The sequence below is a fragment of the Trachypithecus francoisi genome, unplaced genomic scaffold (assembly GCF_009764315.1).
Source record: "Trachypithecus francoisi isolate TF-2019V2 unplaced genomic scaffold, Tfra_2.0 Lachesis_group10, whole genome shotgun sequence".
NCBI classification, from domain to species: domain Eukaryota; kingdom Metazoa; phylum Chordata; class Mammalia; order Primates; family Cercopithecidae; genus Trachypithecus; species Trachypithecus francoisi.
The window spans coordinates 107,101,763-107,117,248 of record NW_022681455.1 but is presented as its reverse complement, the minus strand read 5'-3'; the positions used below and the strand labels follow the sequence as shown (position 1 = coordinate 107,117,248).

Sequence of the window (15,486 nt, the reverse complement as noted above, 5' to 3'; positions counted from 1 at the left end):
TGCTCAGGTCGTCAGTGGAGGGAGACACTCCAGGTCCCAGAGGGAAACAGCCCCTAGGCTTCTCCTGTGCCCACCCTGCTCAGCCCATATGCCAGCCTGACTCAGACCCTTGGAGACCCTGATCTCTGAGGAATTGACACCCCCTGTCCTCCTCACCTCCACCAGAGTGAACCTCAGTGAGGATCAATACTAAGTTGCAGGCCGGGCACGGTGGCTCACGCCTGTAATCCCAGCACCCTGGGAGGCCAAGGAGGGTGGATCACCTGAGGTCAGGAGTTTGAGACCAGCCTGGCCAACATGGTGAAATCCTGTCTCTACTAGAGATACAGAAAATTAGCCAGGTGTGGTGGCAGGTGCTTATAATACCAGCTACTCAAGGAGGCTGAGGCAGGAGAATTACTTGAACCTGGGAGGTGTAGGTTGCGGTGAGCCGGGCCGAGATCACATCATTGCACTCCAGCCTGGGCAACAAGAGCAAAACTCTGACTCACCAAAAAAGCAAAAACAAAAACAAAAAAACCTAAAAACTAAACTGCAAGGAAGGCCAACAAATTTATTTTTCTCATAACAATTGCTTGGATGCTTTTTTAAAAAAGTAAAATTAAAATAATCAGTGTGAACAAAATGATCTTTTGTTTTCTGGTTTCTCGTCTTCCTCTGCCCCTGGCGCCCTGGCCCCCGCCCCCTGCCAGTTGGTTGGGGTCACTAGCCGGAAACACCTACACTTCTGGTCCCCCAGGCCCTTGGTGCCCAGTAGCCTGGGAGCACTTCAGGAGCCTTGGCTCCTGGGCCCTGCCCTGGCATTACCCTCTGCACCCTGCCAATCAGTAACTTTTGCTGAATGAACAAAATAATGCTTACATCAACTTTAGGCTTTTCGAATCCATTAATCCATCTTTTCCAAGCAAAGGTGGTAATGAAAATGGAAAAGAAAACCATTCTAGAAAGAAGACAAGGAGGAGAGTGGAAATGTATTGCTGTAAAATACACTGCCGTTTCAGACAGTAGGAGCCTCCTCCAAGTCATTTCTTTCCCTTTGCTGGCTCTGGTGGCTTGGCGGGTTCTGGTCCCTTGCCCTGCTGGGGTTCTTTTTCCTTTCCTGGAGGAGCAACCAGCGTATGCTTTTTGGCCCTCTTGCCTCTGAAGTGGTTTCTTTGAAGACACACATCGATCAAAGCAAAAACTCCAGCCACACCAATAAGGATCTGGAAAACAAAAGGGTCCTCATGACTTTTGCTTTTCATTCCAAACGTGGTGAGTTTCCCTCCTGGTTTCTCGTTCATCAGGGGGTGCTGTTTCACACGTCCCCCATGTCCCCTCAAATGTCAACCAGCCCCGAGAGGCTAGAAGCGTGCCTACTCCTTCAGCCTCGGCCTTCTCCACTCCCCCATCCTGCCATTTCATCTCTGTTTCTTTTCTGTCTTGAAACCCAGCCAGAGTGGGACTGTTTGCTCTGGGGTCGGCAGCTACAGGAAGGAACCTGGGCTGGCTCCCCGGACATCATCTTTATTTAAATGGTGGCTCCATTGGAAACATCTGTCTACTTTACTTTTTTTTCCTTTGAGACGAAGTCTCGCTCTGTCATCCAGGGTGGAGTGCAGTGCCACAATCTCTGCTAACTGCAACCTCTGCCTCCTGGATTTAAGCAATTCTCCTGCCTCAGCCTCCCAAGTTGCTGGGATTACAGGCATGCGCCACCATGCCTAGCTAATTTTTGTATTTTTAGTAGAAAATACATTTTCTACTAAATTTTGTAAATTTTGTATTTTTGTATTTTACCATGTTGGCCAGGCTGGTCTACAAACTCCTGACCTCAGGTGATCCACTCGCTTCGGCCTCCCAAAGTGCTGGGATTACAGGCATGAGCCACTGTGCCCGGCCTCCTTCACTTTTAAACTTTACTTTGATCCCAAGATTTTTGTGAAAAATAAAGAAGCCCTTTCCTTAAACAGAGGACAACACCCATCCTCCAAAAGAGGTGAATTCAGAGCAAATGCACGGCCCAGCCTGGAAAGACTCACCACAGCAAGTAAGTAGTGGAGATGCATGGATCGCTGACTTCTCACAGCAAAGACCACGGCTCCCACCAGGAACGCACAGGCAAACAGGTCGTTGAAGAGGTCCTGAAGGTGGAGAGGTGAGTCAGCCTCAGCCAAAGCCAGGGCCCCGGCAACAAACATTGCACCCTGGTTAGCTTCCTCCAAAGGAATGATTTGCAAACTTCCACCTGATTTAAAAATGTGTGCATAAAGATAAACACACACCGGGCTAGGTGGACATATCTGTGGCCCTCCAGCTGGGCTTTTTAAATTGAAACCTAAAAAGTCCAGGATGCTAAAATGCCCTCATGCTGAAGCCTGTGAAGTCACCAGCCCCCTCTTCTACCATCTCTCTGTGAAATCACACATTTGGTTTCTGCCTATGTCTCCTCCCACCAATACTCATTTATTATTTTTATTTTCTATTTTTTGAGACAGGGTCTTACTCTGATTACGCAGGCTGGAGTGCGGTGGCGCAATTTCTGCTCACCGCAGCCTCCACCTCCTCAGGCTCAGGTGATTCTCCCACCTCCGACTGCCACTACGGGCGTGTGCCACCAAGCCCAGCTAATTTTTTTTTTTTTGTATTTTTAGTAGAGATAGGGTTTCACCATGTTATCCAGGCTGGTCTCAAACTCCTGGACTCAAGCGATCCGCCTTCCTCAGCCTCCCAAAGTGCTGGGATTGTAGGCCTGAGCCACAGCACCCAGTCAATACTCATTTAAATAAATACACAACTCTAAAACATCATGATGTCCCTCTTCAGGACCCCACCACTGACTTTCAGCTCCCAGGGCCAGCTTCCCGCTCTGGCTGGGTGGGCTGCATTGGCTCTGATGGACTTTAGCATCTCACTGGGAGCCTGGCAGCTTCCTCTGCAACCCGCTGCCCTCAGCCTGACTTCCTAGACCTCTTTCCCTCCTTGCAAGGTGGCACCACCTCTTCCTTCCTCAACCCTCCTGCCCATCCCCTGTGACTTCAGTCACACCCTCCCCATACCATATACTCGTTTCCCTCCCGCTACTGGCAAGGCATTGCCAAACTTCTCAGAGCTGGCCAAACCATGGCCATAGCAGGCTGGCTTCCTCCCGCATCTCTCCTGGGGCTAGAGGATGGGGTGAGAAGCAGCTGATCCTGCAGCGCTGGAAGACACCTGCCATTCCCCTTGGTTTCTATAGCGCCATTTCCTGCTGTTGTCCTTCCCTGGCCACTTTGTTTCAGGCCTTTTCTTTTTTAATGTTTTGAATTTTGATACATTTCAAATGCCCAGAAAATAATAGAACATCCTACCTCCAGCTCCCATCTCTACCAGGCCAGGAGCCACTGACATTTAACAGATGTTAATGTCTTGCCAATGTCCCCTTTAGGCCTCTTTGAAATCAAGAAATCCAACTTCACAGATGGAGCTGCAGCCCCCTCGCTTCCTTCCCTCTTCCTGTCCCTCATGCCTCCCTCCTCCAACTTTTGGAAGCTGATGTGCAGTTTTCCCGTCTGAATTTGTGCTTTTCTACATATTATATATTTATAAACAATGTATACTATTTTGTGTATTTCAAAATACACTTTTTATATTTAAATAAAAAGTATCCTACCTTTCAATGCTTGCTTTTTGCCTTTTGAGATTTATCCACATTGAGAAATATAGATTTATTAATTTTTTTTTTTTTTGAGGCGGAGTCTCGCTCTGTCACCTGGACTGGAGTGCAGTGGCCGGATCTCAGCTCACTGCAAGCTCCGCCTCCCAGGTTTACGCCATTCTCCTGCCTCAGCCTCCCGAGTAGCTGGGACTACAGGCACCCGCCACCTCGCCCGGCTAGTTTTTTTGTATTTTTAGTAGAGACGGGGTTTCATCGTGTTAGCCAGGATGGTCTCGATCTCCTGACCTCGTGATCCGCCCGTCTCGGCCTCCCAAAGTGCTGGGATTACAGGCTTGAGCCACCGCGCCCGGCCAATTTTTTTTTTTTTTGAGACAGAGTCTTGCTCTATCGCCCAGGCTGGTGTGCAGTGGCGTGATCTCGGCTCACTGCAAGCTCCGCCTCCTGGGTTCACGCCATTCTCCTGCCTCAGCCTCCTGAGTAGCTGGGACTACAAGCGCCTGCCACCACACCTGGCTAATTTTTTGTATTTTTAGTAGAGATGGAGTTTCACCATGTTAGCCAGGATGGTCTCGATCTCCTGACCTCGTGATCCGCCCGCCTTGGCCTCCTAAAGTGCTGGGATTACAGGCGTGAGCCACTGCGCCTGGCTAGATTTATTAATTTTAACTGATGTAGCCTACTATAGGAATGAACAAAATGAGACACAGGGTGTTTCTACCACGCACTGCAATCTTGAACTCCTGGGCTCAGGTGATCCTCACCACCTCAGCCTCAGCTGGGACTACAGGCGCCTGCCACTGTGCAATTAAAAACATTGTTTTTGTAAGCTGGGTGCAGTGGCTCACGCCTGTAATCCCAGCACTTTGGAAGGCCAAGGCGGGCGGATCACCTGAGGTTGGGAGTTCGAGACCAGCCTGACCAACATGGAGAAACCCCATCTCTACGAAAAATACAGAATTAGCTAGGTGTGGTGGCGCATGCCTGTAATCCCAGCTACTCGGGAGGCTGAGGTATGAGAATCTCTTGAACCTGGGAGGCAGAGGTTGCAGTGAGCCAAGATCATGCCATTGCACTCTAGCCTGGGCAACAAGAGCAAAACTCCATCTCAAAAAAAAAAAAAAATTGTTTTTGTAGAGGCAGGGTTTCCCTATGTTGCCCAGGCTGGTCTCCAAGCCCTGGACTCCTGGACTCAAGTGATCCTCCCGCCTTGGCCTCCCAAAGTGTCGGGATTATAGGTGTGAGCCACTGTACCTGGTCTATGATGTCTTCTGTTGAAGTTTTAATTTTAATGGGATACATAGTCTGTCTCTCTCCCTCCCTTCCTCTCTCTCCACAAATCCCAGGGACATTTATTGAATATTCTATTCAACTGTTTTATAATGTTACCTCCGTCATATACCAAGTTGCCATATGTTTGTAGATCTATTTCTGAGTTTTCTTTTCTATTCCTGTATTAGTCTACTCAGGATGCCATAATAAAATATCCCAGACTGGGTGGCTTAAACAACAGACATTAACTTTCTCGCAGTTTTGGAGGCTGAAGTCCATGAGCAAGGTGCCAGGAAATTCAGTTTCTGGTGAGGGCTCCCTTCCGGGCTTGCAGATGGCTCTCTTCTCACTACGTTTTCACATGGCCTTTCTTTGATGCGTGCGTGTGTATGTGTGTGTGCATGTGTGCGTGTGTGTGTGTGTGTAGAGAGAGAGCAAGAGGGAGAGAGAATTCTCTGCTCTCTTCTTATAAAGCTACTTACTTACTGGCTGGGTGTGGTGGCTCACACCTGTAATCATAGCAGTTTGGGAGGCCAAGGCAGGCAGATCACCTGAGGTCAGGAGTTCAAGACCAGCTAGGCCAACATGGCAAAACACTGTCTCTAGTAAAAATACAAAATTAGCCGGGTGTAGTGGCGCATGCCTGTAATCCTAGCTACTCAGGAGGCTGAGGCAGGAGAATGCTTGAACCGGGCGGTGGAAGTTGCAGTGAGCTGAGATTGTGCCACTGCACTCTAGCCTGGGTGACAAAAGCAAAACTCTGTCTCAAAACCAACAAGCAAAAAACAAGACACTTATTTGATCAGGGCCCCAATATTCTGACCTCATTTAACCTTAATTACCTCCTTAGAGGCTGCGTCTTCAAGCACAGCTACAGTGGGGTTAGGGCCTCAGCATATGGTTTTGCAGAGTGGGAGACACAAATATTCAATCTGTAACAATTTCATTAGTCTTCTTGTCAGTCCCTGAGCTTTATGGTAAATCTCATATCTTGTTGGCTGAATCCATCCTTGTTAGTATTTTTTCTTCCTCCATAAGAATTTTAGAATCACCCCGTAAAGTTCCAGGAAAGATCCATGTTAGGATGAAATTTTATTTAATTTATAGATTAATTCAGAATTGAATTGATATCTCTATGATAATAAGTTTTCATATTTATGAATGTGGAATGTTTCTCTATTTAGATTTTCCTTTGATATCCATTAATAAAGTCTTATATTCTCTATGTAGCATCTTACATATCTTTCAGTAGGTTTATTCTTAGTCACTTTGTAGTTTTTCTTGCTGTTTTAAGTGGTTTCTTTTAAAGAGCTTTTTTTTTTTTGAGACAGAGTCTCACTCTGTCACCCAGGTTGGAGTGCAGTGGCTCCATCTCGGCTCATCCCAACCTCCGCCTCCTGGTTTCAAGAGATTTTCTTGCCTCAGCCTCCCGAGTAGCTGGGATTACAGGCAGGCACCACCATGCCTGGTTAATTTTTGGATTTTTAGTAGAGATGGTGATTCACCATGTTGGCCAGGCTGGACTCAAACTCCTGACCTCAAGTGATCCACCCACCTAGGCCTCCCAAAATGCTGGGATTACAGGTGTGAGCCCCCACGCCCAGCCAAAAAAAAAATCATATATTTCTCATTGTTCATTGTTGGTATTCAGGAACACTATTGCTTTTGTGTCTGGTAACCTTGTGGAACTCAATCAGTTCTAGTGATTTCACTGTAGATTCTCCTAGATTTTCTGTGTAGATAATTCCATTAGATTTTTTTCTCTTCCCAATTTCTATTACCTTTTGTTTTCCTTGTCATATTGTACTAAGATCTCCATCACAATATTGAATAAAAGAGAAGCTAGTACGCACCTCTAAGGAAATGCTCCTGGAGTGTCACCATAAAATATAGTTTGTGTGGGTTTGGATAAATGCCTATTTTTTTTTTTTTTTTTGAGACGGAGTCTCACTTTGTCGCCCAGGCTGGAGTGCAGTGGCACAATCTTGGCTCACTGCAAGCTCCGCTTCCTGGGTTCACGCCATTCTCCTGCCTCCGCCTCCTGAGTAGCTGGGACTACAAGCGCCTGCCACCACGCCTGGCTAATTTTTTTGTATTTTTAGTAGAGATGGGGTCTCACTGTGTTAGCCAGGATGGTCTCAATCTCCTGACCTTGTGATCTGCTGGCCCAGGCCTCCCAAAGTGCTGGGATTACAGGCGTGAGCCACCGCGCCTGGCCCTGATACCTATATCAAGATAAGGAAGTTCTCTTTATTCCTAGTTGGCTAAGAGTTTTCTAAAAATTGGTATTGAATATTACTAAATGGTTTTGCTGTAGCTTATAGGATATATTTTTTCCTTTAAGTAAAGCAGTAAAATATATTATGTGAATATATTATAGTGAAATATATTAATATGTATATTATATATAATAATTTATATATGTGTGTGTGTGTATGTATGGCAAAACCATCTTTGTATTCCTGGCATCAATGCTGCTTCATAATGATGTATTGCTTTCTTATATATTGCTTGATTCACTATGCTATTATCATTATTATTATTATTATTACTATTTTTTGGAAAGGTGTCTTGCTTTATTGCCCAGGTTGGAGTGCAGTGGTGCTGTCTTGGCTCACTGCAGCCTCTGCCTCCCAGGTTCAAGCGATTCTCCTGCTTCAGACTCCTGAGTAGCTGGGATTACAGATGCCCACCACCATGCCCAGCTAATTTTTTGTATTTTTAGTAGAGATGGGTTTCACTATGTTGGCCAGGCTGGTCTCAAACTCCTGACCTCAAGTGATCCACCTGCTTCGGCCTCCCAAAGTGCTGGGGTTACAGGCGTGAGCCACCGCGCCCGGCCTCACTATGCTAATATTTTATTTAGAATTTTTATGGCTATCTTCAAATACGATAGGCCTATAGTTTACTTTCCTTATAATGTCTGGTCTTAAGATCAAGGCGCTAGCAGAGAGTAGGACATATTATAACGCTTTTTAAAAGAAAAAAAGAGACAGACAAAATAGAACTGAATATAAAATCTAGAAATAAACCCTACATATGGAATTTTTAGCATTTAACAAATACGCCATTTCAAATCCATGGCGGAAAAGACGTACTATTCAATACAAGAATAAATCAGGTGACGGGGTGGAACAACTGGAAGGCCATCAGGATATAAAAATGGAACCGTGGTTCATATCATATCCCTAAATCACTCAAATGAATCAGATGTAAAATGTGAAACAATAAAAGTGCCAGATGAAAACATGGATGAATTCTTTTATAACCTGTTTTTCTATTTATTTTTGAGTCAATTTTTGTAAATGATATTTTTTTCTAGAAAATTATTTTATCTGAACTTTCTAGTTTATTGGTATAAAAAGCTATTTTCCGGCTGGAGGCCTTTGGGAGGCTGAGGCGGGCGGATCACGAGGTCAGGAGATCAAGACCATCGTGGCTAACATGGTGAAACCCCGTCTCTACTAAAAACACAAAAAAATTAGCTGGGCGTGGTGGCGGGCGCCTATAGTCCCAGATACTTGGGAGGCTGAGGCAGGAGAATGGCGTGAACCTGGGAGGCGGAGCTTTCAGTGAGCTGAGATCGTGCCACTGCACTCCAGCCTGGGCGACAGAGCGAGATTCCTTCTCAAAACAAAACAAAACAAAACAAAAAACCCCACCTATTTTCCCTTCCTTGTGTGTGTGTGTTTGTTGGGAGACGGGGTCTTACTCTGTCATCCAGGGTGGAGTGCAGTGGTGCAATCACTGTCTCACTGCAGCCTTGACTCCCCAACTCAAGCGATCCTTCCACCTCAGCCAAAGTAGCCAGGACTACAAGTGCACGCCACCACACCCAGCTACTTTTTTTATTTTCTGCAGGGATGAGGTCCCACTGTGTTGCCCAGGATGGTCTTGAACTCCTGGGCTCAACTGATCTTCCCCTGCCTCAGCCTCCCACATTGCTGTTACAGGCATGAGCCATCCACCTGGCTTCCCTTGTGATCTTTAAAATCTCTTCTTGATCTTTGTACTGTTTTTCTTTGTTCCTACTTTTCTTTTTCTTGAAGTTTGTCTACTTTTGTCTTTTCACATAACCAGATTCTTAGTTTTATTAATCCTCCCTATAAATCTTTGTTTCCTATTTCATTAATTTTTAGTTCTTATCTTTGGCATTTCCTTAATTTCATTATTTTGTTTTGTTTTGGTGTCTTCTGCATATAGACATTTGCTTTGTTAATGTTCATTCTTCTTTTCTAAGTATACAGATTTGAATTTGAATTATCTGCATTTTACAGGTAGTATTTGCAAACACTACATATAACTAAATCCTCATATACTGAGGGAAAAACAGTAGATTTATCCCCCAAACATACAAGGCTTTAGTTACATTTTAGTTACTGATTTCTAACTGTGTTTCATTGAATTGGAGAATGTACTCTGTATTTTATCAGTTCCTTGTTATTTATTTATATCGGCTTTGTGGTCTTATGTGAGGATAATTTTTATGATTGTTTCAAATGAGCTTAAAAAGAATATAAAGCCTGTTATTATGGATGTATGGTTCTATGTTTTACATGTCAGTGGATCAAACTGTTAATTACTGAGGGACACATGTTAAAATCTCCTGCTGTGGTTACTATTTGTTAATTCTTTCTTATAATTAAGTCTATGTTTGGCTTTTATATTTTGGGGCTATATTGTTAGGTACACACAAGTTCAAAATTACTATATGTAGTGATCTTCTTTTTTTATATATAAAATTGGTTTAGTCTGGTATTAAAACTATGTCAGCTTTTGGCTGGGCACGGTGGCTCACGCCTGTAATCCCAGCACTTTGGGAGGCTGAGGTGGGCAGATCCCAAGGTCAGGAGATCGAGACCATCCTGGCTAACACGGTGAAACCCCGTCTCTACTAAAAATACAAAAAATTAGCCAGGCGTGGCGGCGGGCGCCTGTGGTCCCAGCTACTCGGGGGGCCGAGTCAGGAGAATGGTGTGAACCCGGGAAGCAGAGCTTGCAGTGAGCTGAGATCCACTCCAGTCTGGCGACAGAGTGAGACTCCGTCTCAAAAAAACAGAAACAAAAACAAAAAAAAAGCAAAACACTACATCAGCTTTTTTTTTTTTTTTTTTTTTTTTTTTTGAGACAGGGTTTCACTCTTGTTGCCCAGGCTGGAGTGCAGTGGCACGATCTCAGCTCACTGCAACCTACACCTCCCAGGTTCAAGGGATTCTCCTGCCTCAGCCTCCTGAGTAGCTAGGATTATAAGCACCCACCACCATGCCCAGCTAAGTTTTAAATACTTTTAGTAGAAATGGGGCTTCACCATGTTGGCCAGGCTGGTTTCAAACTCCTGACCTCAAGTGATCCACCTGCCTCAGCCTCCCGAGTAGCTGGGATTACAGGTGCCTGCCACCATGCCCGGCTAATTTTTTGTATTTTTAGTAGAGACGGGATTTCACTGTGTTAGCCAGGATGGTCTTGATCTCCTGACCTCATGATCCGCCCGCCTCGGCCTCCCAAAGTGCTGGGATTACAGGCGTGAGCGACCGCACCCGGCCTCAGCTAGTGATTTGACAGAGATTTCCCTAAATGCTTGGAAACAAATGAACAAAAATATTACTGGTCTTTGCAGGTTGGTTCTGTGTTGGGGCACTTTATCAACATTTGGCCAGGCTGTTTACAACTCTGTCGTAGTTCTCACCTCCTGATTGTGCAGAGCCTAATGGTCGACCAAAGGTGGAAGCTTAGGGTCTTCTTAGGTCATTTCTGAGTATTTGTCCAGCCCTGGGAATGTGTGTAGTCTTCTAGATTCCCTAATATATCTCCTTTCTCAGTCTCTTTCTTCCCAGACTTTTCTGGTCTGTCTACTGCTTGACTCACTGTTTTCTCTTGTCTCAAGTGGGTGAGGCAAGTATATTTCCCTTTAAATGTTTTTGACAAATGCTACCTGGGAGGCTGCTTCATCCCTGAGAAAGTTTAGAGGCAGGTGAAACAAAGGCAAGTTCCTGGACCAATCTCTTAGGTAATCATCAGACAGGTCCAAACAAACATACAACCACAATTCTTTGAGAATGAAGTCTGTAATGTAATGAGATACCGATTGCACCACTGCACTCCAGCCTGGATGACAGTGTAAGACCTTGTCTCACAATATACACACGAAAATAGCTCTTTATGCTGGTCACTAGCAGGCTTCGCCAGGAATTTGGGCTGCTGTCTTCATAGCCATTGCCAAGCTGTGGGGGTAAGAGATGCCCAGCAGGTAAATTAAAGTGCACAGGCCTCTCTTACCAAAATCCAGCAGCTTCTTCCTTCATTAAGCACTCCTCTGGCTGTTCTAAGTTTTTAATTAGATTTGGGTTCTTAATAAGTTAGTTCTGACAGTTTTTGCTAGGTTACTCATTGCTGCAGTAGAGAGACAAAATTTTGGGGTTTCCTATTATGCCATTTTTCAGTAACACCACTCATTAAATACGGAAGGTTCTCAGTCATTATCAGTATGAATATTTCCTCTTCTCCATTCTCGCTACTTTTTTTTTTTTTTTTTTCTGAGACAGGGTCTCTGTCTGTCTCCCAGTCTGGAATGCAGTGATGGGATTACAGCTCACTGCAGCCTCAGCTTCCTGGGCTCAAATGATCCTCCCAAATCTGCCTCCTGAGTAGATGGGATCTCAGGCATGTGCCACCATGCCTGGCTAATTTTTTGTGGAGACAAGCGGAAGGTCTCATGATGTTGTCCAGGCTGGTCTTGAATTCCTGGGCTCAAGCAATCCTCCCATGTTGGACTCCCAAAGTGCTGGGACTACAGGTGTAAGCCACTATTCTTGGCCTCCATTCTCTTGAATATTTCCTCTCATCTATTCTCTTAATAAGTTTTAAAAATTTTGATTGAAGTTTTTTTCTTTATCTTGAACTCCTGGCCTCAAGAAATCCTCCCACTTCGGCCTCCCAAAGTGTTGGAATTACAGGCGTGAACCACATGCCAACCCCTCCCCTTGCTTGTTTTTTTTTAAGAGATAGGGTCTTGTTTGTTTCCCAGGCTGGAGTGCAGTGGTTATTCACAGGTGTGATCACTGCACACTACAGCCTTGAACTCCTGGACTCAAGAGATCCTCTTGCCTCAGCCTCCTGAGTAGCTGGGACTATAGGCACAACTCACTGTGCCTAGCTTCTTGACACCACTTTTATTATTTTTTAGACAGGGTCTCGCTCTGTCACTCAGACTGGAGTGCAGTGGCACCATCAGAGCTCTCTGTAGCCTTGACCTCCTGGGTTCAAGTCATCCTCCCAGCTTGGTCTCCTGAGTAGCTGGAACGACAGGCATGTGCCACTATGGTTGGCTAATTAAAAAAATTTTTTTTTTGTAGAGACAGGGTCTCCCTATGTTGCCCAGGCTGGTCTCAAACTCCTGGACCAAAGGGACCTATTCACCTCAGCCTCCCAAAGTGCTGTGATTACAGGTGTGAGCCACCACACCCAGCCCAACAACCTTGATGGATGTTCTCACTCCATGTTCTGTCTCAATCTCTTATTTTCTTTCTCTCTGTGCACTGTGTTCTGGGTAATTTCCCCATACCTTTCAGTTAACAGTTCCCTCTTCAGCTATGTCTGATCTGTTTTTGAATTCATCTACTGACATTTTTATTTCAATAACTATATTTTCTATTCTAGACACTGTACTCTTAAAAAAATCTGTCTATTCTGTCCTCATAGTGTCTTATTCTTTTCTCAGGACTCTTATGTCTATAATCACTTAAAATATATTATTATTCCCAGATAGCTCTTCTATTATCTCATATTCTCAGGATTCTAATCCATCTGTTGTGTTTGTTGATTCTAAGTAATGGGGATTTTTTTAAATTAGGTGTTTTGTAGTTTTGAATTATTAGTTCATTTTTGACAAGGTTTTCCCCCCGCCCCTCTGTGAGAATCTCTTCATGCCCTGATTGTGATTTTGCATTTATTTCTATCAGGAGTCCAAGGATATCAGCAGAATGTCATCAGACTGGGATCAATTTTTATGGTAATTCCCAGGGATGAAGGTTTCTGGGCTACATGAAGGTTTCTAGGCTGCAGGTAACAAAAATTCAAACTCCAATCTGTACAAAGGGCAGGCTTAAGGTTTCTATTTCTCAAGGAAGACTTCCTCTCTGCCCACTCAACACTCAGGCAGAGATGAACATGTTTTCTTATTCCTCTGTGTTGGGAATAAGAAGGGTATGTGTCTTTGTCCATGTTTTCCCTAAGGGGGTAGCCTTTCCAGGGTGCTGGCTTTATACAGGGTTTTCAGTTCTAAATTCCCACTTTGCTTAGGATCAAGGCCTTATTTCCTGACTTGAGAGTGCATGAAAATTCATGCTGTAGGTTCCTGAGACACTACCTCGTGGACCATTCCCACTCATACTTTGCAGCTTATGTGATCACTGCCCTGTTTTCCATTTCTGGCGCCTCTGTGTTTTCATTTCTTTTTTGCCCACCATTCATTCAGTTAAAGCAATACTGGTTACATTTCCCCTGGTATTTTTAGATAAGCACAGCAGGAAGATTTTCAGGGTTCACTGGATTTTCATCTTGCTGGAACTAAAAATGTCTTCTCAGGCTCCTTGTTTAGGAACTTGTCCTCTGCCTGTCCTTTTACCTTGTCCTCTGCTTGTCCCTTTTCTGAGAGTCCTTATTTGGCCCTCCTGTCCTTTCTCCCTGTATTGGAGGTCCTCATCTACCTCACCAAGACCTCTGGATCCCTGGACCTTAATAGCTTTTAACAAGAAGGCAGGATGAAATGTACTCATAAAGCTAAGTTCGAAGCTTTTTTCTGCTACTTACCAGCTAAGTGAGCTGGGGGCAAGTTGCTTGGCCATTCTAAGCCAATTTCCTCAAGTGTAAAGTGAGTGAAACAGTGAACAAGAGGGCTTGGGAGGCAGGCTATGAATGTGCAATGAACAAAGGGACTTGGGAATTGGGGTCTTCACTGACTGGCAAGGGGTTAGGTGAGTGTGCCCTGTGATTACACAGGTGAGGGATTCAACTCCATGAGTCCTCAGGCACAGTGTCAAGCAATTTACATTTAATCCTCAGGATTGAATGTCAATTCTGCAAGGAATATGACTGTCCCCATGTTACAGATGAGGAAACAGGCTAGGAATGATTCAGTACTTTGCCCAGTTCTGTCTCATTCCACTAGATGACTGCTTTGGGTTGAACATCCTGATCCAAGTATCCTTTTTAGGGATATTCACTGGAGACCTAACACTGCTTTAGAAGTGATTTAAAAAAAAAAAAAAAATTCCCATTTTTGTCTTATTTTATTGACTTATGGGAGAGTAATTTTATTCTTTGAATTTTGGGAATGGGGTCCTTCTGGGGTGATTTCCTGTCAAATGTGAGCTGGCACAGGAGTTCGGAGGAACAACTGATTGCCACACCTCCCCTTGCCCTAAAGAGAACAAAGGCTCAGGCCCTCTTTGACCACCGGGTAGGTAAGAGTTCCCCACTCTCACTCCAACACACAGACAGGCTTTTTTGGAGCATTTTCTGCCTAGCTACCCCACTTGCACCCAGCTGCCTCTGCCTGGGCCCCACTGATGTTCTGAGCCCCTGACCCAGGCACAGATATGGGAGGTGAGGTGTGTCTCTCCGTTCTGTGACTTTCCAGGTGCCAACACACACACATAATCAGCGTTCTGGATGCAGGCACTCCCCATCGCCCCTTACTTACAGAAATGGGCCACAGGATGAAGGGTATGTATCTATGAATGGCAAAGCTGTACAGTAAGATGAAGAAACTGAAGATGGATATCTCCATGGTGATGATAAGCGTCAAGATGGGGTGCACGCTGAGTGAGGACAACAGTATCATTGCCGCTATTAGGCAGCCCTGCAGTGAGACATAGACACCTCAGCCAGCAGCAAGGGCCTCTAACCATCTCTCTGAGGACCCCTGGAGCCTCCTCCTCCTTCTCCCCACCCTCAGCCAAAGACCCCCATCCAGGGATACCAGTCTAACTCACCAAACTCAGAATCTTGATCTCAGCGTGCCCCAAGAGCCAGAACTCTTTATTGCTGTCTTTTAATTCCCACCGGTAGCGGCGACACCCCTTCCTCGTGCCCACTTCGTGCTTAGGCTGCACCAACTTTTGAGGTTTCTCCGATGGCTCCTTATCGTCCTTCTTGTCCTCCTGGGGTTTGGCCCCGGCTGGAGGTGGAGCTGGCTCTGTCTTAGCCCCCTTTGCCGCCTTAGGTGCCATGACTGACTCGGTGTCCTTGACTTCTCACAGCTGGACTGTTTCTTCTCTCCTGCTGTTTCTGGGTAGGCCAGGCCTACTAGAGAGCCTGGTGTCAACCGAGCGGCTCAGAGGGCACACTCAGCTAACTGCCAGGACCACCGAATGTCAACTCCCGTGCCCTCTCCACGAGCGCCCGTCTCCTGGCGCAGCTCCCACCCACCCCGCAGTGGCCGGATCCGCCCACCCTCCACGCGCCGGCCCCCGATGGGCCCCACCTCCGTTCCCAAACCGCTGGTCCCACCTCGGCGCGGAGCTGCCCTCGCGGTCCCATCCCGGCGTCTCCAGGCAGCCCCAGGTCTGTAAGCCGCCGCT

At 45.6% G+C, this 15,486-nt stretch overlaps 1 protein-coding gene across 1 annotated transcript; it reads right to left on the bottom strand.

Annotated features, from left to right (window-relative positions):
- Positions 1–867: 867 nt before the first annotated feature.
- On the bottom strand, positions 868–15,360 carry CMTM2 (CKLF like MARVEL transmembrane domain containing 2). Its single transcript, XM_033218687.1, has 4 exons — positions 14,899–15,360; positions 14,607–14,765; positions 2,022–2,123; positions 868–1,205 (listed from the first exon to the last, which is right to left on the bottom strand). The coding sequence occupies exons 1-4, from the start codon at positions 15,133–15,135 to the stop codon at positions 1,023–1,025; spliced, it is 681 nt and encodes a 226-aa protein (XP_033074578.1). The 5' UTR covers positions 15,136–15,360; the 3' UTR covers positions 868–1,022.
- Between the last annotated feature and the right edge of the window lie 126 nt (positions 15,361–15,486).